Raw genomic sequence first — 20,642 nt, 5'->3', positions numbered from 1 at the left:
TGTCGCTGAGTCACACAGCACAAACCTGATCAGTGTTTAGCTCTGCGTACACTTTTTGCTGTACATATGGTCAGATTCACACACATTTCTTTAAATTGAAAGTCACCTTTTTTTTTGACTGCAACACCTTGTGAAATTACCTGACATGGTTATTTTTCATTCTGTCCCAAGACAGTAACTAAAGATGTGGTCTGAGTCAGCTTTTTATTAAACTTAAGCTTTTCTTAGAGGACAATACACCATCTGCTGAAAGCTCCAGTAACGCCATAACCTGTCCTATGGCGCCCTCTGCTGGGATTAACGAAGATCTACAGAGACAAAGAAATTTTTGCTGAATCAAGTTATGATGCCACACGATCAAGAAACTCAATTAAACCCAACTAAACTACATTTTGAATATTCCAAATATCTTCTAATATTGTGGATGGATAACGCCACGATTCCACATGCAATTGAAGCCATCTGTTCTTATCCATCTACACTTCTGGTAGAAAGATGGTGGATTTTATTTGGATGGAAATCCCAAATCGCAATCTTTGCCTGATGGCAAAGAGGTGTTTCATCTTGTTCAGCTAGAAAGGTAATATTCTTGGAAAAGGTAGCAAGGCTACGTTTCATAGATTACTTGTTTATCTTATGCCACTGTTTTCACTTTACAACATTTATGTAACCGAACGCGCTGTATTATATGCTCACTTTGTACTTAACACTCATTTCAGATTTGTTTACTTATTTGTTTTCTGTTAGTCTTTATGTTTAGGCTTTGGCTGCATATACTTACATATATACTCACATTTTTATTCCTATTCTTATGTTTGTTTAAAATTTCAGAGTGCATTATCATTATTATTATTACTCTCAGAGGTCTATTGTTCTTGCTGTTTGGGTTTCTTTTTATTATTCAGGGGGCAAGGTGTGTGATATCCTATGTGTCCACTATTGTATTCCCAATTAGAAAAAATATATATATAAAATAAAAAATAGCTCATGTGTTAAAATAAATAATGTGAACTCCAACAAACATGCAAAGCATTAATATAATCATAATATACTGCACAGACCTGCAGATGTAGCATCACACCAGCTGCTCCACTTTTTATGTACAGTCAGCTATTTCTACATCCATAAAGTAACTCAGTCCTCCAAGTGTGCACTTTAAAATAAAGTAAGTCCCAGGGGTTACAGGAGGCTGACTCACACCTTCCTCACCACAGGAGAGGACAGCAGAGAGCAGCAGAGCCACTCCGGGTTCTCCTCTCTGACCCACACAGCTCTGACACGACCGCTGCAGTACCTGAGCGCCGCCTGCGGCGGGGCTTCAGCAGCAGCTGGATTTGTCCTCCAGCTGCTGGAAAGTCATCGCTGCGGAGAGGAAAGCCTCCTCAAGTCTCACTCTGAAGCCTTTCATAATGCTTCATAAATTTGCTCCATTCACCAATAAGTTCAAACAGTCAGCAAAATCTACAGGAAAGCCGTTTGTCAGAAAAATCTTTCGCCTTCACACTAAAAAAAAAATTGAAAAAAACTGACATTTGTAAAAACTCCAGGGTGTGACGGAGTGAGGTGCCACGGAAAATAATAACCCTCAAACACATTTAAATCTCAGTTCATCCCATCAGCACAGTTCAGCTGCATTTGTTTGAGTACACTGCAGCTGTGGAATTTAAGCTGAATGAAGATGAGGGCAGAGGAAGTACAGGTGCACCGTGTGTGAATCTATTAATAATAATGTCCACGGGGAGGGATGCTGGGGCTGCATGTGGCACGACTGCCTGCTCCAGCTAACATGCTTACTCTCCTCCCCTGCTTGCAGGAGCTATATTTAGCTCTGGTGGGATGCTGGAAGCAGACATGACTGCAGAAAAGTGAGAGAGGGATGAAAGGTTTAACCCTTCGCTGCCGGGATGCTTGTTAAAACGCAGCACAGAGCTCTGCCTGTGTGATGGTGCTTCTCCTTTCGACAAGATGGGTGCGAGTGTGAGCTTCAGTGTAAAGATACTGTGAAGAAACACTGCCCATATGAGAGAAGTTACTCCTGTTATCATGATTTTTATGTGAATTTTAAGATGAAAAGACCTCAATGGCAATAGCAAAATGTTTTTTTTTTTTTTTTTTTTTAACTGACTGGAGAAAGAAACACCCGGCTTCCGATCATGACAATTAAAACCCAGCATCCTGAAAGGCACAATCAGTACTGAAGAGTGCACCAAGGGAACATCGTGTTCCCATCCAGCCAGCGTCTTCTTCACAGAAGGCCTTGGATATTTTGGTAAGAGTGAAAATGAGGATGCCCTTCAAGACCGCACACACAGTGAAACCCCTCAGAGGAAACTTGTAGGATCAGTTTTGTGGTATTTGGCCTTCATCACGTTACAAAGGCAGCGAGATAGAAAGGCCACGTATTGAGGCTTTCGGCTGGATTCATGTCGAGGATTATCAGATATTCCAGCCCCCATATGCAGCCAAGCTGCTGGATCATCAGCCTGCCAGCCTCACAGGAACAATCCCATGGTTGATTACATCTGTGAGGCTTATTCATCTGCCTCACACTGAGGTCTTTATTTTTAGAAATGAGTCTCAGCAATCTCCTAAAACTTGTCTTTCCAACAGATCAGGCCCAAAGCCGTTCCATTACTTACCCTGAAAATGCCCTTAATTTGAAGATACTGCAATTGCTCACATGAACACAAAATGAGCAGTAAGTCAACTACTGTTTCATCTCACAGCAAAACAACCTCATGGGAGCAGACTACATTTTCTAACACTTTCACAAACAACCCTCCGTAGTTCTATTGTTTATATTCATGCTGTGTCCTTGTCCTTTCTCCTGAGTCGCTGCTACAATAGACTGCGCCGCAACAAAAGACGTTCTTACAGAGACCTCTGCACTTTCTTACAGAAGAGCACAGTAGCAACAGCAGCAGAGGTTAATCTAGAGCGGGGATATTAGGACGCTGAACCACTTCACCATCGTGTGACACTGGGTGTGAGCGGTGGACAGCAGTGTGGGGATGTAGGGCAGGTCAGTGGACAGATCAGCGAGAGCAGGGGCAGAAGAATGAGGCCGTGACCTACTGCCCTCAACACCGCCCCCACGGCAAGCGCAACACAATGTTTTCCAAACAATGCATGAAGAAGAAAGAAAGAAAGAAAAAAAAGACTCACCTGGCAGTCAAAATCTTGAAAGTTGCGTGCATTCTGGAAGAGAGAAGAAGAAATATGTATGTTTGTGCTGCCAATGCCATGTTCCCTGTGCAGTTACTCATCGACGTCACACACTCAGGTTCAATCCCTGCAGGTGCATGCTCTATCATCTAGTACAAAACTTAATTTTCATTATTTAAAAACATAGACCTCTGCTGTACACAACGGTTCGTTCCCTGCTCTCCGCCAGATGCACTTCTCCACTGGAGCAGTGAGCGTGGGCAGCAGAAAACAGAGAAGATGCTTTCGGGACTTGGTTGTAGGCAAACCCAGCCGGGTGTTCATGGACTTGGGAGGCAGATGGAGACTACAAAGGTTTGGCTTTCTTCTCCCCACTGACATAGCTGTGCTGCAGGAAATCACGGTAAAAATCATATCCAGAGCCAAAGTCTTTGCCGCTCTGCTGCTGAAACTTGGCCCTCAGATACGGATACACCAAAAAAATGTAGTGAAATAGAAGTGTCAGCATGAAGGAGGACATTTTAAATAAATTATTAGCTTCTATATTCATATAATCTGAGAGACGGTGCGGTGCAGCTTTTGCTGATACAGTACCAATCTGCAGTATAAAGACCAGTTTCTGAAGAGGCTACCTGTCTTTGACATTCATGGCATGTTGTACGGACTGAACCTTAAAGGTGCTATGGGCCAGGCAGGAATCAGGAATGAATTCTTGTGGTTGTAGCTCACTCTACTCTAGCTGCACCTCAGTATGGATCATGCATTTTTCTGTCAAATGGATGATCCTGAAATGTTTGCGTTTTGAAGTCTTGCTAAAATAAACCAGAAACACCAGTTTCTTAAAACTTCTTCAGAACACGGTGGAGCTATTGCAAATGAAAGGTAACGGATTCTTTGTAGAAGTAACACATGTATTACACAAACCCATAAAGCCTCTTAACCTATAGGTTTATCAGTCTTTGTTCTTATCTGGTATTTTTAACTCCAACCAGGACAGAAGCCTCGACACAGACACACACAATCTTAACAAGCAGCTTTAAAACATGAGCAGAGAGCTCATCTAAAAAAGTAGGGAAATATTTATTTAGCAAATACATTGCCTTTCCGGAAAGGGAGACGTTTGTCGGCTAAAGTGGAGAGGGACCTTTTCTCTAAACAACAACACTGAGCACAGAAGGTGGATTTAAAAACAAGCTTGCTGAAGCTAAAGTAATTGCTCTGCTATTGTTATTTCATAACAGTAATCAGGCATTGCATTGGGGAATTACAGTATTTCCTGCTGGAAATTTGAGTTTAATGAATCTACAGCGTGCTAGCTGTATTTTGCATCCCTGAAATCAAATGTGTAAAACTAATGAAGTAAAGTTAACAGACGGTGATTGAGTTTTCCGGGAGGAGCATTCCTGACAATCATTACCATCGACTCCGTCTTAGCTGATGTCTGGCTCTGCTCTGACAAGACTGAAAAAACAAAACATTTAATGATTTCTCTCGACTACCCGTTGATTTTCTAAATGCACAGACAGTCTGCCGTTTGTTTACTTAGGAAATGTTTGGCAGGCACTAAAGAGACACAATAATAACCAATTAGCTTTGTCTGCCTGTGATAATGTTCTCTTTTTGCTCATTGGGGTGTGTTCTGTTGCTGTGCTGTTCCTCTCAAATTAATTCAGTATATTGTTCCTCCTTCCTCCTAATTTGTATGCTCTGCTTTGACTGAACAGACATGTACTCACGCACGTTTGCTAATAATATCTCTCTGGTCAGCGCCGTTGTTATGGTTACTACCGGCCCACCGCCTCCTAGCTTTCTGTATTGATGATTATTTTTTTTATCAGTATGCCCACCACAACTCCCCCACCCCCCCCCCCCCCCCCACCCCCCCACCCCCCCCACCCCCCACTTTGGCATGAGAACAGAATCAATTTGAGGATCTTCTGCCATCTCTGGAATGGGTGACATGGCCTCCAGGTGCCTTCAGGGACTCCTGGGTTTTCTTGGTAATGAGCCGGCCACTAGGTGGAGTGAGAGGTCAGCCGTCTCCTCCGGTCGATTTGATTTTCCTGATGCTTTCTCTGCGCGCTGCCCTCCTCAAGCAGATGAAAAGACGTTTTACCTTAACTGACACAGAGCCTGACAAAGAGAAACAATATCCTCCTCAACACCGGGGTGATGCAATCCCCTCGGTCCTCACACACCGCCGAGGAGCTGCGCCCTGCCCTCTGCCTGGGGAGAACACAAACACTCCTGCCTCTCTAAACTCGCCCTCTTCTAATCAGTTAATCAGCTGTCGAGACAATGCCAAGAGGAAAGGCCAGAAGAGGACGGGTGCAGAGCTTTGATCTGCTGTTCCGGAGCTTTTGGGGTGTTTTTTTTTTTTTTTTTTTTGCCTGCATACTTCCTTCTGCTTTTGCAGTCTCTTGCTCGTTGGGGTCTTTCAAGCTCTGAGAAATAAAAGAGATGAGTTTGGTGCAGCTTTTCCTTTGATCTCCCTTCCTCCCTTCTTACTGGACTATTTTTCTCTCTCTGTCTTACTTTACATCCCTCTCTCCTTCTCTTTTGCCTCATTCTGTCTGCAACCTGTGTTTTCCTATGTACTTGCTCATTTTTCCGCCTTTTCTTTTCCCTTTCGACAGTTGAGCAGATATAAATAATTCACTTTGATGAGCGGGACTGCAGAGTGTGCATGCCTGCGGCATTAGCCTATGTATTTCAGTCACTTACAGAGCACACTGTACATTTATTTCACTTAACGTGTGAGGTAATGCAGATGTTCTCCGATGCGCAGCCAAGTGCCTGTTGCCCGAGTACCATGACACAACTCACCTTATTGGTCAGCAGCGGCTTGATCTCAGTCAGCTGTACATCCTGCAGCTCGTCCATCTTCCTGTCTGGTCACTCGAAACCACTCTGAGCAACAAGAAAAAGAAGAATATATTACACTCGAAGGCACTAACCACGACGAAGCAGGCAGAACTGTTCACTACAATGCAGAAGAGTTTTCCAATGGGCATTTCCCTCCATCCATTCATTTCGTCTTAAAAAAGACACACAAACTCACTCACTATTCCGATTTGATCGACCTTTTCTTTGATCAACAGTTCAGGCTGCTGTTGTTGTGATGTAGTGGAGGTCACTTTACTTTGAAACCCTTGTTCCCATTTGACAGCCAAAAAAAAGCTGCTGATCATCCCTTTATCACTATCTGCTGGCGCTTATTTGAAGCAGGATACACACAACATGTGACGAGCCTCTGATCATCTCAGACGGGTTTCTTCAGCATGACATTAACTTCAGGGGACAAACAGCCTCTACAGTCACAGACTGCAATCCAGCAGGGCACACTTGAGATGTGGCAGGTCTGTGATTGCAATCATGGCTGTGCAGCAGCTTACACACTTGAACTAAATATGTCAATATTGGATCACCATATAACATCTCTCCATCTTTTTGCTGTGTGTTGGGAACTCTGACCTTTGTAATACTGGGCCACACATCCACTAGTACAGCTGACAAATATAAACTGCCTTTCTCTTTTTTCTAAAAATAGGCGCATCCAAGTCTAGGAACGGAAAGGATTTTTGATAGAACTTAATAGAAATCCCTTAAGGGTGCCTCTGCATTTGCCAAAGAGCAGCTCCTTTTAAAACTGAAAACAAAATAAGCTTTAAACGCACTGTAATGAGTTCCACTCTCAATATTGGACTTCACAGTTTCACAAAAAAAAAACCAAGCAAAAGCTGACGGGTGTGCGGTTTCACACATGGAGCCAGGCTCCCGCGACCAGGAGTGTTAAATGTGCAACGTATAACTCATCTGTGTGGGTGTCATCCAACTGTGCCAGTTCACTCTTACATATGGACAAGATATTGCCTCTGATTGCACCTCAGATACTACCTCTAATAGCACGCTATCAAAAGGCTCCTACAGACTGGGCCATTACAGTTTATTAATAGCGTGGATTTCATAAACGAGGGTACGACAGTGAGCTTGACGGCTTAATGTGAAGCTCCACTGAAATGGAGGTGACCACAGCAATACCATCCGTCAATATGGCTAAAAACATTACCGTGAACATCAGCAGACAAAAAGCTTAGTAGAAACGTCAAGAATGTGGTCACAGTGGAGTGTGTTGCCTTGATGGGAATCTGTAGCCTGGCACGCCAGACTGTCTCTCCATGCTCAGGGATACATGGGGAAACATGTCTTGTGTGTAACACATAAAGTCCGTCTGGCATGCCAGGCTAGGGAATCTGTAAACTCTTGTTGGGGTAGAGTAACAGTCGCATAACGCGGTAAGACAGCGGTCGTCAATTTATGACAGGAAAATAATAGCAGGTTATCAACAGGCGTAGGGCAGTGACAGCCATCTGAGGAAATCTCTTACTGTATAAAATATAGCACTTTTTTTTTTTACACCTCAAGAGACGTCATGATGACTGCTTACATTTCAACTGAGACACACCAAAGCAGGGGACCCTAAACTTGACTTAAAAAACATGATGCACAGTATTCATTTTTATTGCATATTGCAAATATAGTTTGAAGATGCTTCAACTGTACTTCAGCCATTATTAAAACATTAACTTTGACCCTTTGTTATAGTGCTGATACAAACATTAATGGCCTGTTTGGAATGCAAAAATAAAATTTAGATTGCCAGCTACATTCTTTATCAGAGAAAAAAGAAACGGGAATTAGTTTTTAATTATTGGTGAATGAGAGAAGCTGAACAAAGAACAGAATGCAATTCTGAGTAAATATTGGAAAACATGTCTCAATGCAATGACAGTATCACAAGGATTGAACTATTGTACATGTACAATAAAACCATTATGCCCTGTGATTGTTTTTTTCAAATAAAGGGAAAGAAAAAAAAAAATAGAAATATCTATATTGTTGTCTTGTCTTACTGGTGCTGCTCATAGGAGGGAGGGTGTTTTCTCATTCTTCAGGGAAGGGCAGACTTCCAGCCCACGCAGGTGGAGTGCAAAGCCATACACACACACACACACACACACGGATGAATCAGCCAGGTTTACGAAGAAGCACTAAAACGTGGACTCATTTGTTTTCCCCTTGAAGCCGGTTGCTCGTCCCTGTACGTAATTACAGAACATACTGTAGGCAAAGAAAAAAAGGCCTCCTCCCCCTGACTTCTCCCTGAAATGGTACCGCTTTGGCCTTGCCTGTTTGCACAAGGTGAGGACAGGAAGTAGCATTGAATTACCTGGCTCTGCCCAGGAGCGCGGCTCGGGTTGCAAATAACAGCAGATGGAGCCGCTGCCACTTCTAGGTCAATGCTTACAGCTGTAAGACAAAGCCAAATCAGCCGGCTCCACGCCACAAACAGCTTCGATATATTTTCGAAGGATAATGTTTAGCGGGTCAAATTCACATACTGGTAACAGAAAAAAAAAAAGAAGTACGAGCAAAGGCGATCAAGCAGAGGGTGAGTCGACCGTCGGAACGCTCGCAGCCCCCTCCGAAATGACCTTGAGCTGCCTGCATCAGATAACCTTCAAGGCTGGTTAGAGAGGATTCAAGCAGCAGCTACTGCTGAACGCGCCAGCAATGGTGGCATCGCAGCGCGTCTGCGTTGCGAGCGGTTTCATCCTCTCGTTGCCTGACAGAGGTCTTCACAGACATCTGCCTGTTGACGCATGGACGGGGTCAGGGGTCGCCCCGTTCTGGCAGCTGAATGCACCGTGCACGGAAACGACCAGGAAAACAGATGGGTAGAAACCCAGCACAATCCTCAAATTACATAAACGAGAGCAGAAAAATAAATAAATAAATAAAAAGGTAGAAAAACCCAGCGATCGCAAATGGGGAGTGAAAACATGCCCGGCAAAATCCCCGCTGACAAATCCGGCTCAAGGGGGGAACTAAATAATATTTAGACAAGCGAACAAGGAAACAAGAAAAACAAATACTCTGCATGCTTGAGCAGATTGAGCGTATTGGCTGGATCAATCCAACACTTCCTCAGGCTGTCACAGAGAGCCGGTAGGAGGCAAAGGCTGCTTTAATTGCAGCTGGCTAGCCAGCTAATTGAGGTGTTGTGGGGGACAGGGGTCAGGCCGAGCTTAGACTGACTGACTGACTGTGTGGCTTTCACAGCCCAACCCCACTGACCTCTAAGGCCCTGTTCACACCTGGCATTTAGGGCACTTTCACACCAGTTAGTGTGGACCAAATTAAATAAAACGGAATGTCATATTCCCAGGACAGTGGGGTCTAACAAAGGACTTGCTTACAGATGGGAAAAGGAGATCACGTCACTGTTCTTACGTGTCGTTGTTCTTACTGTTGCAGACCAGAGTTTAGTTTTGCTTATACATACTGTCATACATATACTGTTTGGCTACAATGCCATGTGGCCCAATGTTCAATAAATATGCATAGACGATGGTTTGATTGAAGACCATTAATTTTTATGTCCCTTCCAATTTATTGTGAAGGACGTCAGAGTTTCATTAAACAAAGTGCTGAACCGATGTATCCTGTTCAATGCCTTTCAAATTTGGTGTGAAAACATGACGTGAAGGAATAATTCTCTCGGTAATAACTTTCTGATGTGAAATGCATCATATCGACTGAAAATAAAACGAGGCTTCAGTGAGCAAGGATGTCTCATTCATCATTTTGTTAAATGCATGTCTATTCAACTCGCAGGCCACATCCCTGCGGACTCCAGTGCACAAGTTCATTTACTGATTTGTTTTCATTACACAGCTATTTATTCAAGGAGAAGAACATTGGTGATCAGATCACAGGAGGTCACTGAAGACATATGTGGAGATCGGCTGATCTAAAGAGTCATCTGATGTATTTGAGGACCATCTGGGACTCAAAACCACACAAACAGTCGCCCCGACACCTTTGCTGATCTTGCATTGCTCGAACATTGCGTTAAATCACCTGTGAGGAGAGCAGATTTAGAAAGATCCACCTCCTCCTGCCTCCTTCATGCCTGCTGTACTGTTCAAGCATGCACAGCTGTTGCCATAGAGACAAAGCTCGCTGCTGATGTTTATTCTAAACTGGGATAGACCCATGGGACAGATGTGAAGCAAGGAAACAAGGGGAATAAGAAATGCTGCAGAAATGACTGCTGCTTAAACATATGTTGTTTAGAGCTCTGCATCATTCGATTCCACTTGCCCCCGACGATCCCCGCCGCACAGATGTGACGTGCATACTGCCGAGATGTGACAGCAAAGCTTAGTGTAATTGCGACAATACAGTGGTTCCAGATGACAGCGGGGAAATTCCATTTGCAATCTGGGCAGCGTGGCGCGCTTGTCCCACTTTCACACAACACTATTAATGTAGGAGAGGATGGGGGATAATATAGTGGGAGCCAATCGTCTCCCAGTTCGACTCTGCTCCTCCGCCATTGAGATGAATAACAATAGATTACAAGTCAGCTCTCACACATGATTTCCAATGTCCCTCCTCGCTTGTTAAGGGCCATTTCCCTGCACGGCGTGGTGCTTTCGGCGGAGCCTGATGTTCAGGCTAAATATCTCTGACATGCGGTGGGATGCCAGGGGAGCCGTGCGGGATGAACAGACAATAGGATGTAAAAAAGTGTGTCAGGAGGAAACCTTGTGAAGCTCTTTTATGTGGTAAAGGTCAGTGATCTACAGCCACAGCCTGGTGCCACTGACACCTCGGGGGGGGGAGACAGGCGGACTCTCAATTCTAACACGACGACTTTATTGAAAGAAGTGCGTGGACAAGCTGAAATCTCTGTTTAATAAATGGATAACTTATTTAGTGCGGCTCGCTTCTCGCCGGTTGACAGCCACTGCTGCACACACATCTCCCCGTGTCTCCAGCTGAAGCCGATAGAGAGAGGACGGGTCTTCTCCTTAACGCTGAGGCGCCTGAATACAAGCTGATGTGGACAAAAACGGAGCAAGCCAAAACACCTACTATAGCTCCGTCCCGTCTGCCAACACGACGGCGCCGCGTCGCTGCCACGTCAGCAGACGGCCCACGGTGGATGATGAACGCGTCCCTCGCTTCCATCACTTTTCCTCCCTCCCGTCCTCGCCTTCTCCGGCTATGTCTCCGTCTCACCTTGGGCTGTCAGGAGGTCCGAGGAGGCCCGTGATGGACGACCGAGAGCCCCGCTGTAATGTGACCCCTCCCGTTAGCCTCTTCAATTAGCCCTTTTTTCTGGTTGTCGCTATGGCAACCGGGACTCCAGATTATTCAGTGTCATCATCATTCACGTCATGGGCCCATTTCAACTCTGACCTTTCAGGCTTAAGTTTGACCAATGCGCCCACGCCACTCTGACCTCGTATTAACCTGCCTCCGCGTCTCTGAAGGTCCTGAGTCAGCCGTCAGGCACGCTGCCATGGTGATACGCCGTCAAGCTGACATCGTGTCCGCACACTGTCACCCAACGCAGCGAGACAAGGACTACAGTGACGCCGATGTCGGCTGAGCAAAACTCTGCAACTCAACAAAAGTGGTTTTGATGAGGAAAATTACAAATGTGTCACCTGTAGTACGACGGGTCTAATCTGAATATACTTCAAAGGAACTATGATCCAGCAAAATAATCCATTACTTTATGTATAAAGGTTTTTCAGCTCAGAGGCGAAAAGATTAATTCAGAAAACTTATCATTTATTTATTAAAGTTACTTTTAGCCTCAGAGTGACTCTCATCGTTGAGCAGGCTGTATTTGAAGTAGGAGAAGTGTTTGTGGTGGGCAAAAAAAAGAGTTCTTGCTTGAAAGCTGTCAGAAAAAATGCACAAATTTAAATTAAATGTTTAGATTCTGTAGAAACTGGCTCGAACTTTTAAACTTGCAGATACCCACTTCAGAGTTCTGTGTGGCGCATAGATGACTTTATAAACAGAAGCACATCATGGGGAAAATATGTGATGTGTCACCACAAGTAAAATCACAAAAGTGGCGATACACACAACATATCAGTATCAGCTGATGTTGACTTGAAAGCCAAATGGCGTTGGCTCAGTATGAATATCTATTTCATGACTGGAACTGCACAATGCTCAAGTGTCTGAACTAACCCAGATAAAACAAAATCTCATCTTAGTAAATTGTGTATGTTTTTGGATTTGGGTCGGGGACACATCAGTATCAACCTTAACCAAGGAGTCAGTGTTATCATCCAATGAAATAAGGCTCCTGGGATTTTTCATTATTTCCTACTAATGATGCTACCAATAATAATGATTGTCAACATTTCTGCAAGAACACGATTGGTTTGTTCTGAAATGCAATAATGTAAAATTATGAAAAGGATCAGTCAGTTGCTAACCGGCTAACCTTAAAGAAAATTACGGCTTACAAAGACTTGATCTGACTGGTGAAACTTTGGAAATGTGCTGCGTGTGTATTCAGAGCCGCCTGGGAAGTGTGAGCACATGGGAAAAATGTTTTATTTTAACAGCCCATCTGTTTAATGCAGTGTTTTTCCATATTTTATAATACGTGATGAATGTTTCAGTGTGCGTGCTCAGAATTTAATTATAATGATAACTTTAATTATCAAGCACTTAAACAGTAGCACAGAAATATTAAGGATAATGCTTCCACCTCCTAGTGAGCGTTATTAACCGACGTATTGTGTCTGAATGGAGGTGCAGCTCATTCCAAGTTGGTTTCTTTCAAACCGGACCTGAAAGACATTTTCTGATCCCGTCCCAGTAATACAACTTTAAAACTACAAGCAAACAAAATGTTACAAAACTACTTTCGGCAGAAGAGCCAAGTCTCAATAAATAACACTGTTTTTCCGTAAATTACCAACACATTCCCACAGCTTTCTGCCTTCTCTTCAAGCCAAACAGCCTCCAACAATTCAATCATTGAGGAACACTGGCAGGTCTGTCCTCCGCCGGAGCCTCAGTCTTCAGTCCGCACTTCACCAAGCTTCCCCTCATAAAAGAAAACAAGCCAACATAAATTCCAGGGCCGCTAACCCTCCTGCCAACCACTCAGACAGCCCAACGCCTGTGCCATGCGCCTCTTCATGAGTGTTTTGCTGTCAAGGCTACCAACGCTGAGCAACTGTCTCCCCATCGCGAGGTCGGGGTGGCGGGCGGTGTCAAGGCGGGGAGACGCTTCCACCGTCATGCTGGAGGAAATTTCTCCACGCCGCAACTTTTCATAACCAAGCCAAGCCACGCTTACAGTTTTCAGTCCGCGGAGGCGGCGATTCACGCCAAAGTAAAGCTAATGGACTGTGACAAGGCTCAGTTCCAGATTATTGCTCTAACCCGGGTCGTTTGGTAAGAGAATTAGAGGAAGAAAATCCATTGCTTTGGCATTTCAGACCCCAGTTCACACAGCTCCCCGCCCCTCCGCCCTCTGCGTCCTCATCCTGTTCTTGTCAGGTCAATACCGGCCTGGGAGACAGAAGCCAAAGCTGAATTTTACTCCGTTTTAATCAATTCTTGAGGCGCGGGATCAAAATTTGATCTATGGAATGCTCTTTTGCTTTCCATCATGGATAAAGCTGACCTATAGCAACCGGCATCCCCTGCTGGTTTAGTCAATCACACACACACACACACACACACACACACACACACACACAGGTGATTGAGCACAGAGACTGCACACGCTCACACGCAAGCACACCAGCACCCAGCTCCCTGTGCGTCATGTCTGCTTAATTACAAGACAGCTTGCTCTCCCGGGGTGCCATCATCCTCCTTACAGCTTATATGATTCTCCTGATACGAGCTGACAGAACGGGGATTTCCCCCCCCCCCACTCCTTTTGTCGATGAAACAAATAACCACGGTGAGACGTCTCTCTGAAGTGTTCTCGTCTCCAGATTCAATCAAAACTGGTCTATTCTTATCCAATATCCCAGATGAAAATGGAGAACAACACCCACACTGAAAACTATGTGTGAGAGCACTTTGAGACATGATACTGTTCCGGAATGAGAGGTTCCTCTGAAAGATGTGAGGACACGGATACAGACGGATCACTGCAGCAGAGGAGAGACAAAAGAAACGGCAAGATCCTTTCAGTCGTACCTTAAAATACCCACAGTCTCATTTCCAGGACTAAAAAGATCTAATAAATACTAAATGCTGCATTACTATAATTGACTCGGCCCTCTTTCGACCAAATGTGAAGGCGGGCCCACTCACTCATCACTACGTTTTATATCCCTGAGGCTTCGGTCATTCATAACTCAAAATGCAAGTCATAAAATTGTTGCAGGAGGTTTTACTTGGACACAAATTGAGACGTCTCTCTCTCACACACACACTTTGTGATATGGTAGAGAGACACACTCAAAATAAGTGAGGGGAAGCAAGTCAAAACCATCCCCGACACTATGATGTTCATTCTGAACATGTCTCTGCCTTTAGAAATCACCTCTTCAATGAACCACTGTCACTGCAGCATCGTAGGAAGGAAATCCCTCCGTGGTTGTCCATCACTTGTAACGTTTGTGTGTGTGTGTCAGAATTCCCAACTCAGCCTTCCCAGTTCATCAGCAAAAGATGCTCTTTGGCACGTCGCAGCCACCGCACTTGAAGCGTCTGCCAAAAAAAAAAAAAAAAAGGGGGGCCCCCTCTTCTGCTCGTAGCCAAAGGCTGACCTCCATACACACACTGGGGACAACCTCAGCTGCACTCCCCAAGACATCTGTGTAAACAGGCCAATAACCTCCATACAGAGACACACACCAGATAAATGAAAGCAGAGAAGCATGTGCGACACGCACGTTCCTGGGCTCGCAGAGTGCAGGGCCATCTCATTTCTCTGCGAGGGCTTTTAAAAAATTGCATTATTCCTTGAAGGGCCACTTTATCTGCTAATGTTCTCATGAGATTAAAGAGCAGCATCTGGCCATATTGATTTATAACCGCCCATCTATTGGCATCTTCAGCACGCTTCACCTCTCCTATGAAAGCGCGCGCGCACGCACATTCGCCACACAAAGAGTCATCAGAAAGAAGAGAGCACTCTAAAAACGGCGATATGGTTTGTGGAGTTATTTGTCATAACTTCCAGTGGACCGGTAAATTTACCGTGCCGACTCAAAGCCGCAGACCAACAGTAATATTTCCCAGCGGAGATGTTTCAGCCCAACAGACCAGAACGCCGGTGACGAGGAGGACGGTGCGCACAGCGGCTGTGGCTCCGGGTGTGTCGGTGTGGACGGCCGGTGGAGCCTCCCTGCTCGGTGCGTTGTACGAAACAGCTGCACCAAGTTATCCGAGAGGCTATTTTGGTCTTCATAAATAAAGAAGTAGGTCCTGCACTAAGCTGCGTATCAGTTTTAGGACAGTCTTACAGTTATGGTGTTTTGACTGAAACTCAACTCAAAATATAAGAGTAGCAGAAGATAAGATGAAATATGTTGTTCTTTTGGTCTCAACTTGTGGAGGACAGAGATACCTGGGCTTCTTTGCTCTCCACTGCAATCATTGTAATCCCTCACGGACAAAGCAGGAAAGAAGATGGATGGATAAATCTTTACACCACCATTATTACTTTTTTTTCTTCAATATAATACCACATTAAAATGTGATGAGAATCATATTTTTGCTCTGTCGGGTTCTTAAGCTATTTTCTTTCAAATGACACATAAGAAGATAACTGGCAGGACTCTCTCGGTCCTGTCGGTAAAAACGACAGGAAAGTCTTCCTGAAAGTAATGCGGACTCAATCTCTGAACTGTCATAGCTTTACAGCGATCGTGGTACGTTGCTGACACATTCACACACACATAAAAGCAAGACCCTTCAAAATGAAATCAGTCTCCAGCTCCGCTCTCGAATCCTTGACATGAGAAAATCGATTTCTGACGACCTCAGATCAGGAAAAGTCCTGGGCCGCCTTTAGAGCTATGGTGCTTCACAAGGGGGGCACCACGCTGGCAACCACTGGTCGAGCACAATCTCTGACACAAGAAGCTACTCGGATGCTTCTATTTCACTTTTCTCTTAGGACACTTTGCTTCTTTGTTTGGACAAACAAAGTCAACAACTGACCTGCTGGAACCAACCTGCTCCCAACAGTCAATACATATGACTTTGTCCACCTGCAGCTGATACCAGGAAACCGTACATTCAGCTTTAACCGATTTCTGACCTGGGATGATTTGCAGAGAATATAAATGTCAATCCACGATTAGTCAGAGATAGAAAACACAGTTACTATGAGGCTGGATTTTCCAAGTAGGAGAAAAGAATTTTCTTCTAAGGAAACTGAGCTACAAACGGAAAGTGTGTGTACGACAGTTGAAGTGGTAGTCAGGACGGAGAACAGCTGGCCTACAACAAAGACTGTGACAGTAGACTATTTATCAAGTGGCTACAAGTATAAATGCATACAAGTGTACGGGCATGTCGTCACAAACGACATGCCCGTGTTATATTCAGCAGGTATTTTTTTTTTTTTTTTAGGATTAATAACACAGATGGAAGCAACAAAAACGTCACCACAACCATTTGTCACTGATAGGGGAGCTTGCTCGAGCTGGTTATTATCAAGAGGACCGTGTACTTCTGCGAAATTACAATGTGCCATCAATGCGCCAGACCAGACCTCATTACAGTCACAACAAAGCCGAAGGTACAGGCACAGTGACTGGCTGCCGACGTAAACAGCCAGGCCAGAGGAAGTGAAAATGTCAATTCTCTCAGTCAGACATCAGTATTGCGCTTTATACAGAAAAAAACACAAGGTCCTGCTGCTTGTATCCCATTCAAGATAGATGAAACAATCTGTGGTGATATACTGCTGTATTAAGGTCACCTCATCTATCTTATGAGAGATGACACCACTGGCTCGAGACGGCGGTTTTTATGAGTGGATTAAAAGGAATAAAGGGCAGACGTTATTCTGCTCTTGCTACAAAAACAAACATGAATGATGTTTTTTCATCTTTCCTTAGACTCCACAGGGCGCTGCGTGGCACTGACCCAGCTGATCCTTTCAAGCACAGATAAACAGACTTAATAAGGGAATGGCATTACGAGCAGTGGTTTAGATAGCTGTAGCTACATGACGCACCTCATCGATAAATCAATGTACATTTAGAATATAAAGGTCTCACACAAGGAAAGGCACGAGAGAGAGGGAATAAAACTTAACATTTCCTCTAAGGATGGTGCCAGGAGACAGAGGAGTCTTGATAAATCTGCTGCGATAGGTCAGCGGGAGGTGTGAGGCTGACTGAATGAGTCGTTCCTGGTTGAGCTCCTCTTCCTATCCGGCTATAAATAAGGCTGAATGGCCGGCTCTGTCGGCCCGGCACTCAGTGCTAATAGAGAACCTGCCCCTGCCTCGCCACGCCGCTGCTCCGTCTGTGGGGATTTCCTCCGCCATGCTCAGTTGTGTGGAGAGCAGAGGGGGAGACAGACTGCGAGTGTGTTTATGTGTGTGTGTTTTGAGCTGATCAATGCGAGAGGTAAGACTTTCCAGAGGGGCAGAGTCCTCAGCGTGATCTGCAGACTGGCCGAGGGGCAGCTGCGGAGGCAGCAGCAAGGCCATCTGTGTTGCCCCGGTCACCAATTCGCTGAGACACACCAACATCTCCACACATACACATATACACACACACACACGCGGAGCATCGTTTCAACGAGCTGAGCAGAAACACAAGACAGCATAAAAGATTAACAGAGCGCAGAGACACCAGAGGAGTGTGGCTGTGAGCACGTCGAGGGCTCTGAATCAGAACGTGTTTCAGCGTATGAATCAGTGCTAAGAGGCCTGTTGCCTCGCAGGAACACGGCCTTTGCTAATAGAGCCATCCATGTGGTCAGCGTGGCTGTCACTATGACTGATCACCGACAATTCAATCTCCCGGAGAAACACCGAGGTGGCTCCTCTGGCGCCTTCCTTTTTTTTTTGTGAACGCCTGCCGAGGAGGTTGGTTGGTGTCCTTGGCAACCGCGGAGCGAGGCGCCCCTCCCCAGCCGTCCGCAGCCCAGCTGGTGGCGCCACTGAAATTGAGCGACCTTTTTCCACCGCCACCATTTACATAACGTCATTCTCCTCTCGTAACAACTGCCGACGCGTCGTGCAATCGTCTCCCAGCCGGCGTGGCTTCCACTTGGCTCTGAAGGTCCCTGAGCACTTATCATCAACTTCCAATCCAGGAACGAAACGTCGCTCGAGTCATAAAGAGGGAACAGACAGTTACTGCCCTAATAATATGGATCACGGTGGAAACGCGTAAAGTCACGACTCACAGTGAGCATTACGCACATTTCCTAAGGACGCCCAACCTCGCCAAGTCTGTCGGGATCAGGTCTTGAAGGATCAACGCGATCTGACTAAGACAGCCTGAAGGACGGGCGTCTCCAAACCACCAGGTCACCGCAGTCTGTGTTTGCTCCGTCACGGCAACAAGCACTACAGTATTTAACTTTCTTAGGTTCTCCCTCAGACAGGCAGAGTGTGAAATAATTCGTTCAGGATTCAATCCACAGTGAGACACTGTGACCGAAGTGGCTTGCTGCAAACATATTTACGTGTCGCCCATGCTGTGTGAGGTATGTGCCAGCTTTCCGTCTGTCTTTAACAGACAGGGATTGGGGACATCCTCTTTTAATGCTTCTTACTTCGCTCCCACAAACACAGATTTCCGTCACACACTGAGATTTGTCAGACTGGAAATGGAACAGCGTTCTTCAGATAAATAAATAAAAAAAAAAAGCTGAAACAAAATCACACAAAAAAACAAACTGATGTGAAAGAATTTAAGCAGCTGCGAAAACGTTACGTGCGGGCGAAATAAGAGCGCGAGCTTCAGCGTGCCGCAGACAGACACACAGCGGGGATGAAGAGCGGTCCAGCTTGGCTCACATCCAACACTTGGGATCAACAAGCTTGCCACCTGTGCTCCGTCTCTCCTCCTCATCTCCACCTGCTGATGTTGATGAGGAGAGAGACGCAAACAGAGCTCTGCCCGCGGCGAGGGAGGATGACCACCGCTGAAGCCACATCAAGAAAAGTAGCTCAGGCTGAATCAGTCATTTGAGTGTAAATAAGGAGACTCTTCTGTACTTCAAGCAAATCAGACAGCGATTGAGTGGCGATGGTTTACTGTAAGGTCAAACAAAATGTCTTTGCCTAGAAGAAATATTACTGTCAGCAATTTTTGATGCATACAATGCTGTAACTGTATTCTTGTCCATCTTAAGTTACAAACACCATTCAGATAAAGGCACAGAATCCTTCATAAATACTTATTTAACTAACTCTACACATCCAGCGTTACTAAAGTCATGACCTGGTGCCGACGACATTTTCTGGCGTTTCTAATCATTTGCAGAAGTTCGTCATCTGACGGAGGGAGGCTATGCTTTCCGGGGCTGGCAAACCGACAGGATCAGTAATGCTGAGGTAAAGGTAAACACAAGGCAGACTGTCAGCGCGGTGGCTTAATTACTGTCTGCATCTCCCCAGCGAGTGCTTTTTCCTGACATTCATCCCCGTTAGAAATCCTCCTCTACACAAGAGCGTTTCTAACTCTTTATGTACTTGGTAATCCCTGTATTACACCGAGTGTAAATTGTAATCCAGGCTGAAAGACGCCTTAAACTGTGTCACTTTCTTATTCTGACACACTGGAATTATTCTACTTTATTCATTCCCAGGGTTAACGTGAAAGAAATGGCAGAATTGTAGCATCTTGTGTCATTCGGTGCAACTCGGGTGAGTTCGAGGAAGGCGGATCTTCACACTGGTCAACAAATTCTATTATCATCAAAGCAAACTGTTTCGACAGAGAACAGTCTGTGCGATTCAACATATCTGTGAGGCTGACAATCAGTTTAAAGAGACGGCTTTTCACCGATTTCCATAGCTGAAGTACAATGTGTGGGTTAATAAACAACTTTTATCACTCCCACTAGTTACTCAGTAGGTTTGCACTGCAATAATCAACCAGGCGCAACAACACTGAAATAAATCCCAAACTACCCACGACCCTGACAATGTGACTCATGGATCAGCTCATACAGAGCAGTTCTGCATTGTGAGCCTGTCATCTGTTGTCTGAACAACAGTTCTTCGGCAGCTGTGTTGTGAGTAACAACACGATCTTGCCTGTTGCTTGTTGTGCAAGCTGCATTGTGAGCATGTGACACAGCTGGGGGCCATCACGGGAGACGGAAGGTTCGAATTCAACACCACCGACATTAAACTTTAACGCACCACGTTTTTAAACTGTCCCACACCAGAATCAAGCGCTCCACATAATCATATCATATCTCAAGTCCTTCACTCAGAGGTCACAATGACCTTCTTCCACTTTGTTTAATCTCCTGTATATTAAATCATCTTTATGCGCTGATTGCTGCTGCTTCCAACATGAAGCTGCACAAGACGGGTGGCTTTTAAATACACACTCTGCTGGCAGCAGCAGTTATTTTTAGTTGGAGGAAACACCTGATGCCCAGTCTCTTACACTTCCCACCTGTGTGACCTTCGCCTGCTC

At 45.1% G+C, this 20,642-nt stretch overlaps 1 protein-coding gene across 2 annotated transcripts in view; it reads right to left on the bottom strand.

Annotated features, from left to right (window-relative positions):
* Positions 1-20,642, bottom strand: part of ndrg3a (ndrg family member 3a) — a 36,616-nt gene that overhangs the window by 14,960 nt on the left and 1,014 nt on the right. For both annotated transcript variants that reach the window (XM_030091298.1, XM_030091300.1), the window contains exons 2-3: positions 5,992-6,075; positions 3,166-3,198 (exon numbers count right to left, since the gene is read on the bottom strand). In XM_030091298.1, coding sequence (XP_029947158.1) covers positions 3,166-3,198; positions 5,992-6,048 — 90 coding nt within the window. In that variant the 5' untranslated portion in view covers positions 6,049-6,075. The remainder of the gene's footprint in view (positions 1-3,165; positions 3,199-5,991; positions 6,076-20,642) is intronic.

The sequence above is a fragment of the Salarias fasciatus genome, chromosome 5 (genome assembly GCF_902148845.1).
Source record: "Salarias fasciatus chromosome 5, fSalaFa1.1, whole genome shotgun sequence".
In the NCBI taxonomy this organism is placed as follows: Eukaryota; Metazoa; Chordata; class Actinopteri; order Blenniiformes; family Blenniidae; genus Salarias; species Salarias fasciatus.
Note: the sequence above shows the minus strand (reverse complement) of the source record. Positions and strands in the feature narration are given on the sequence as shown.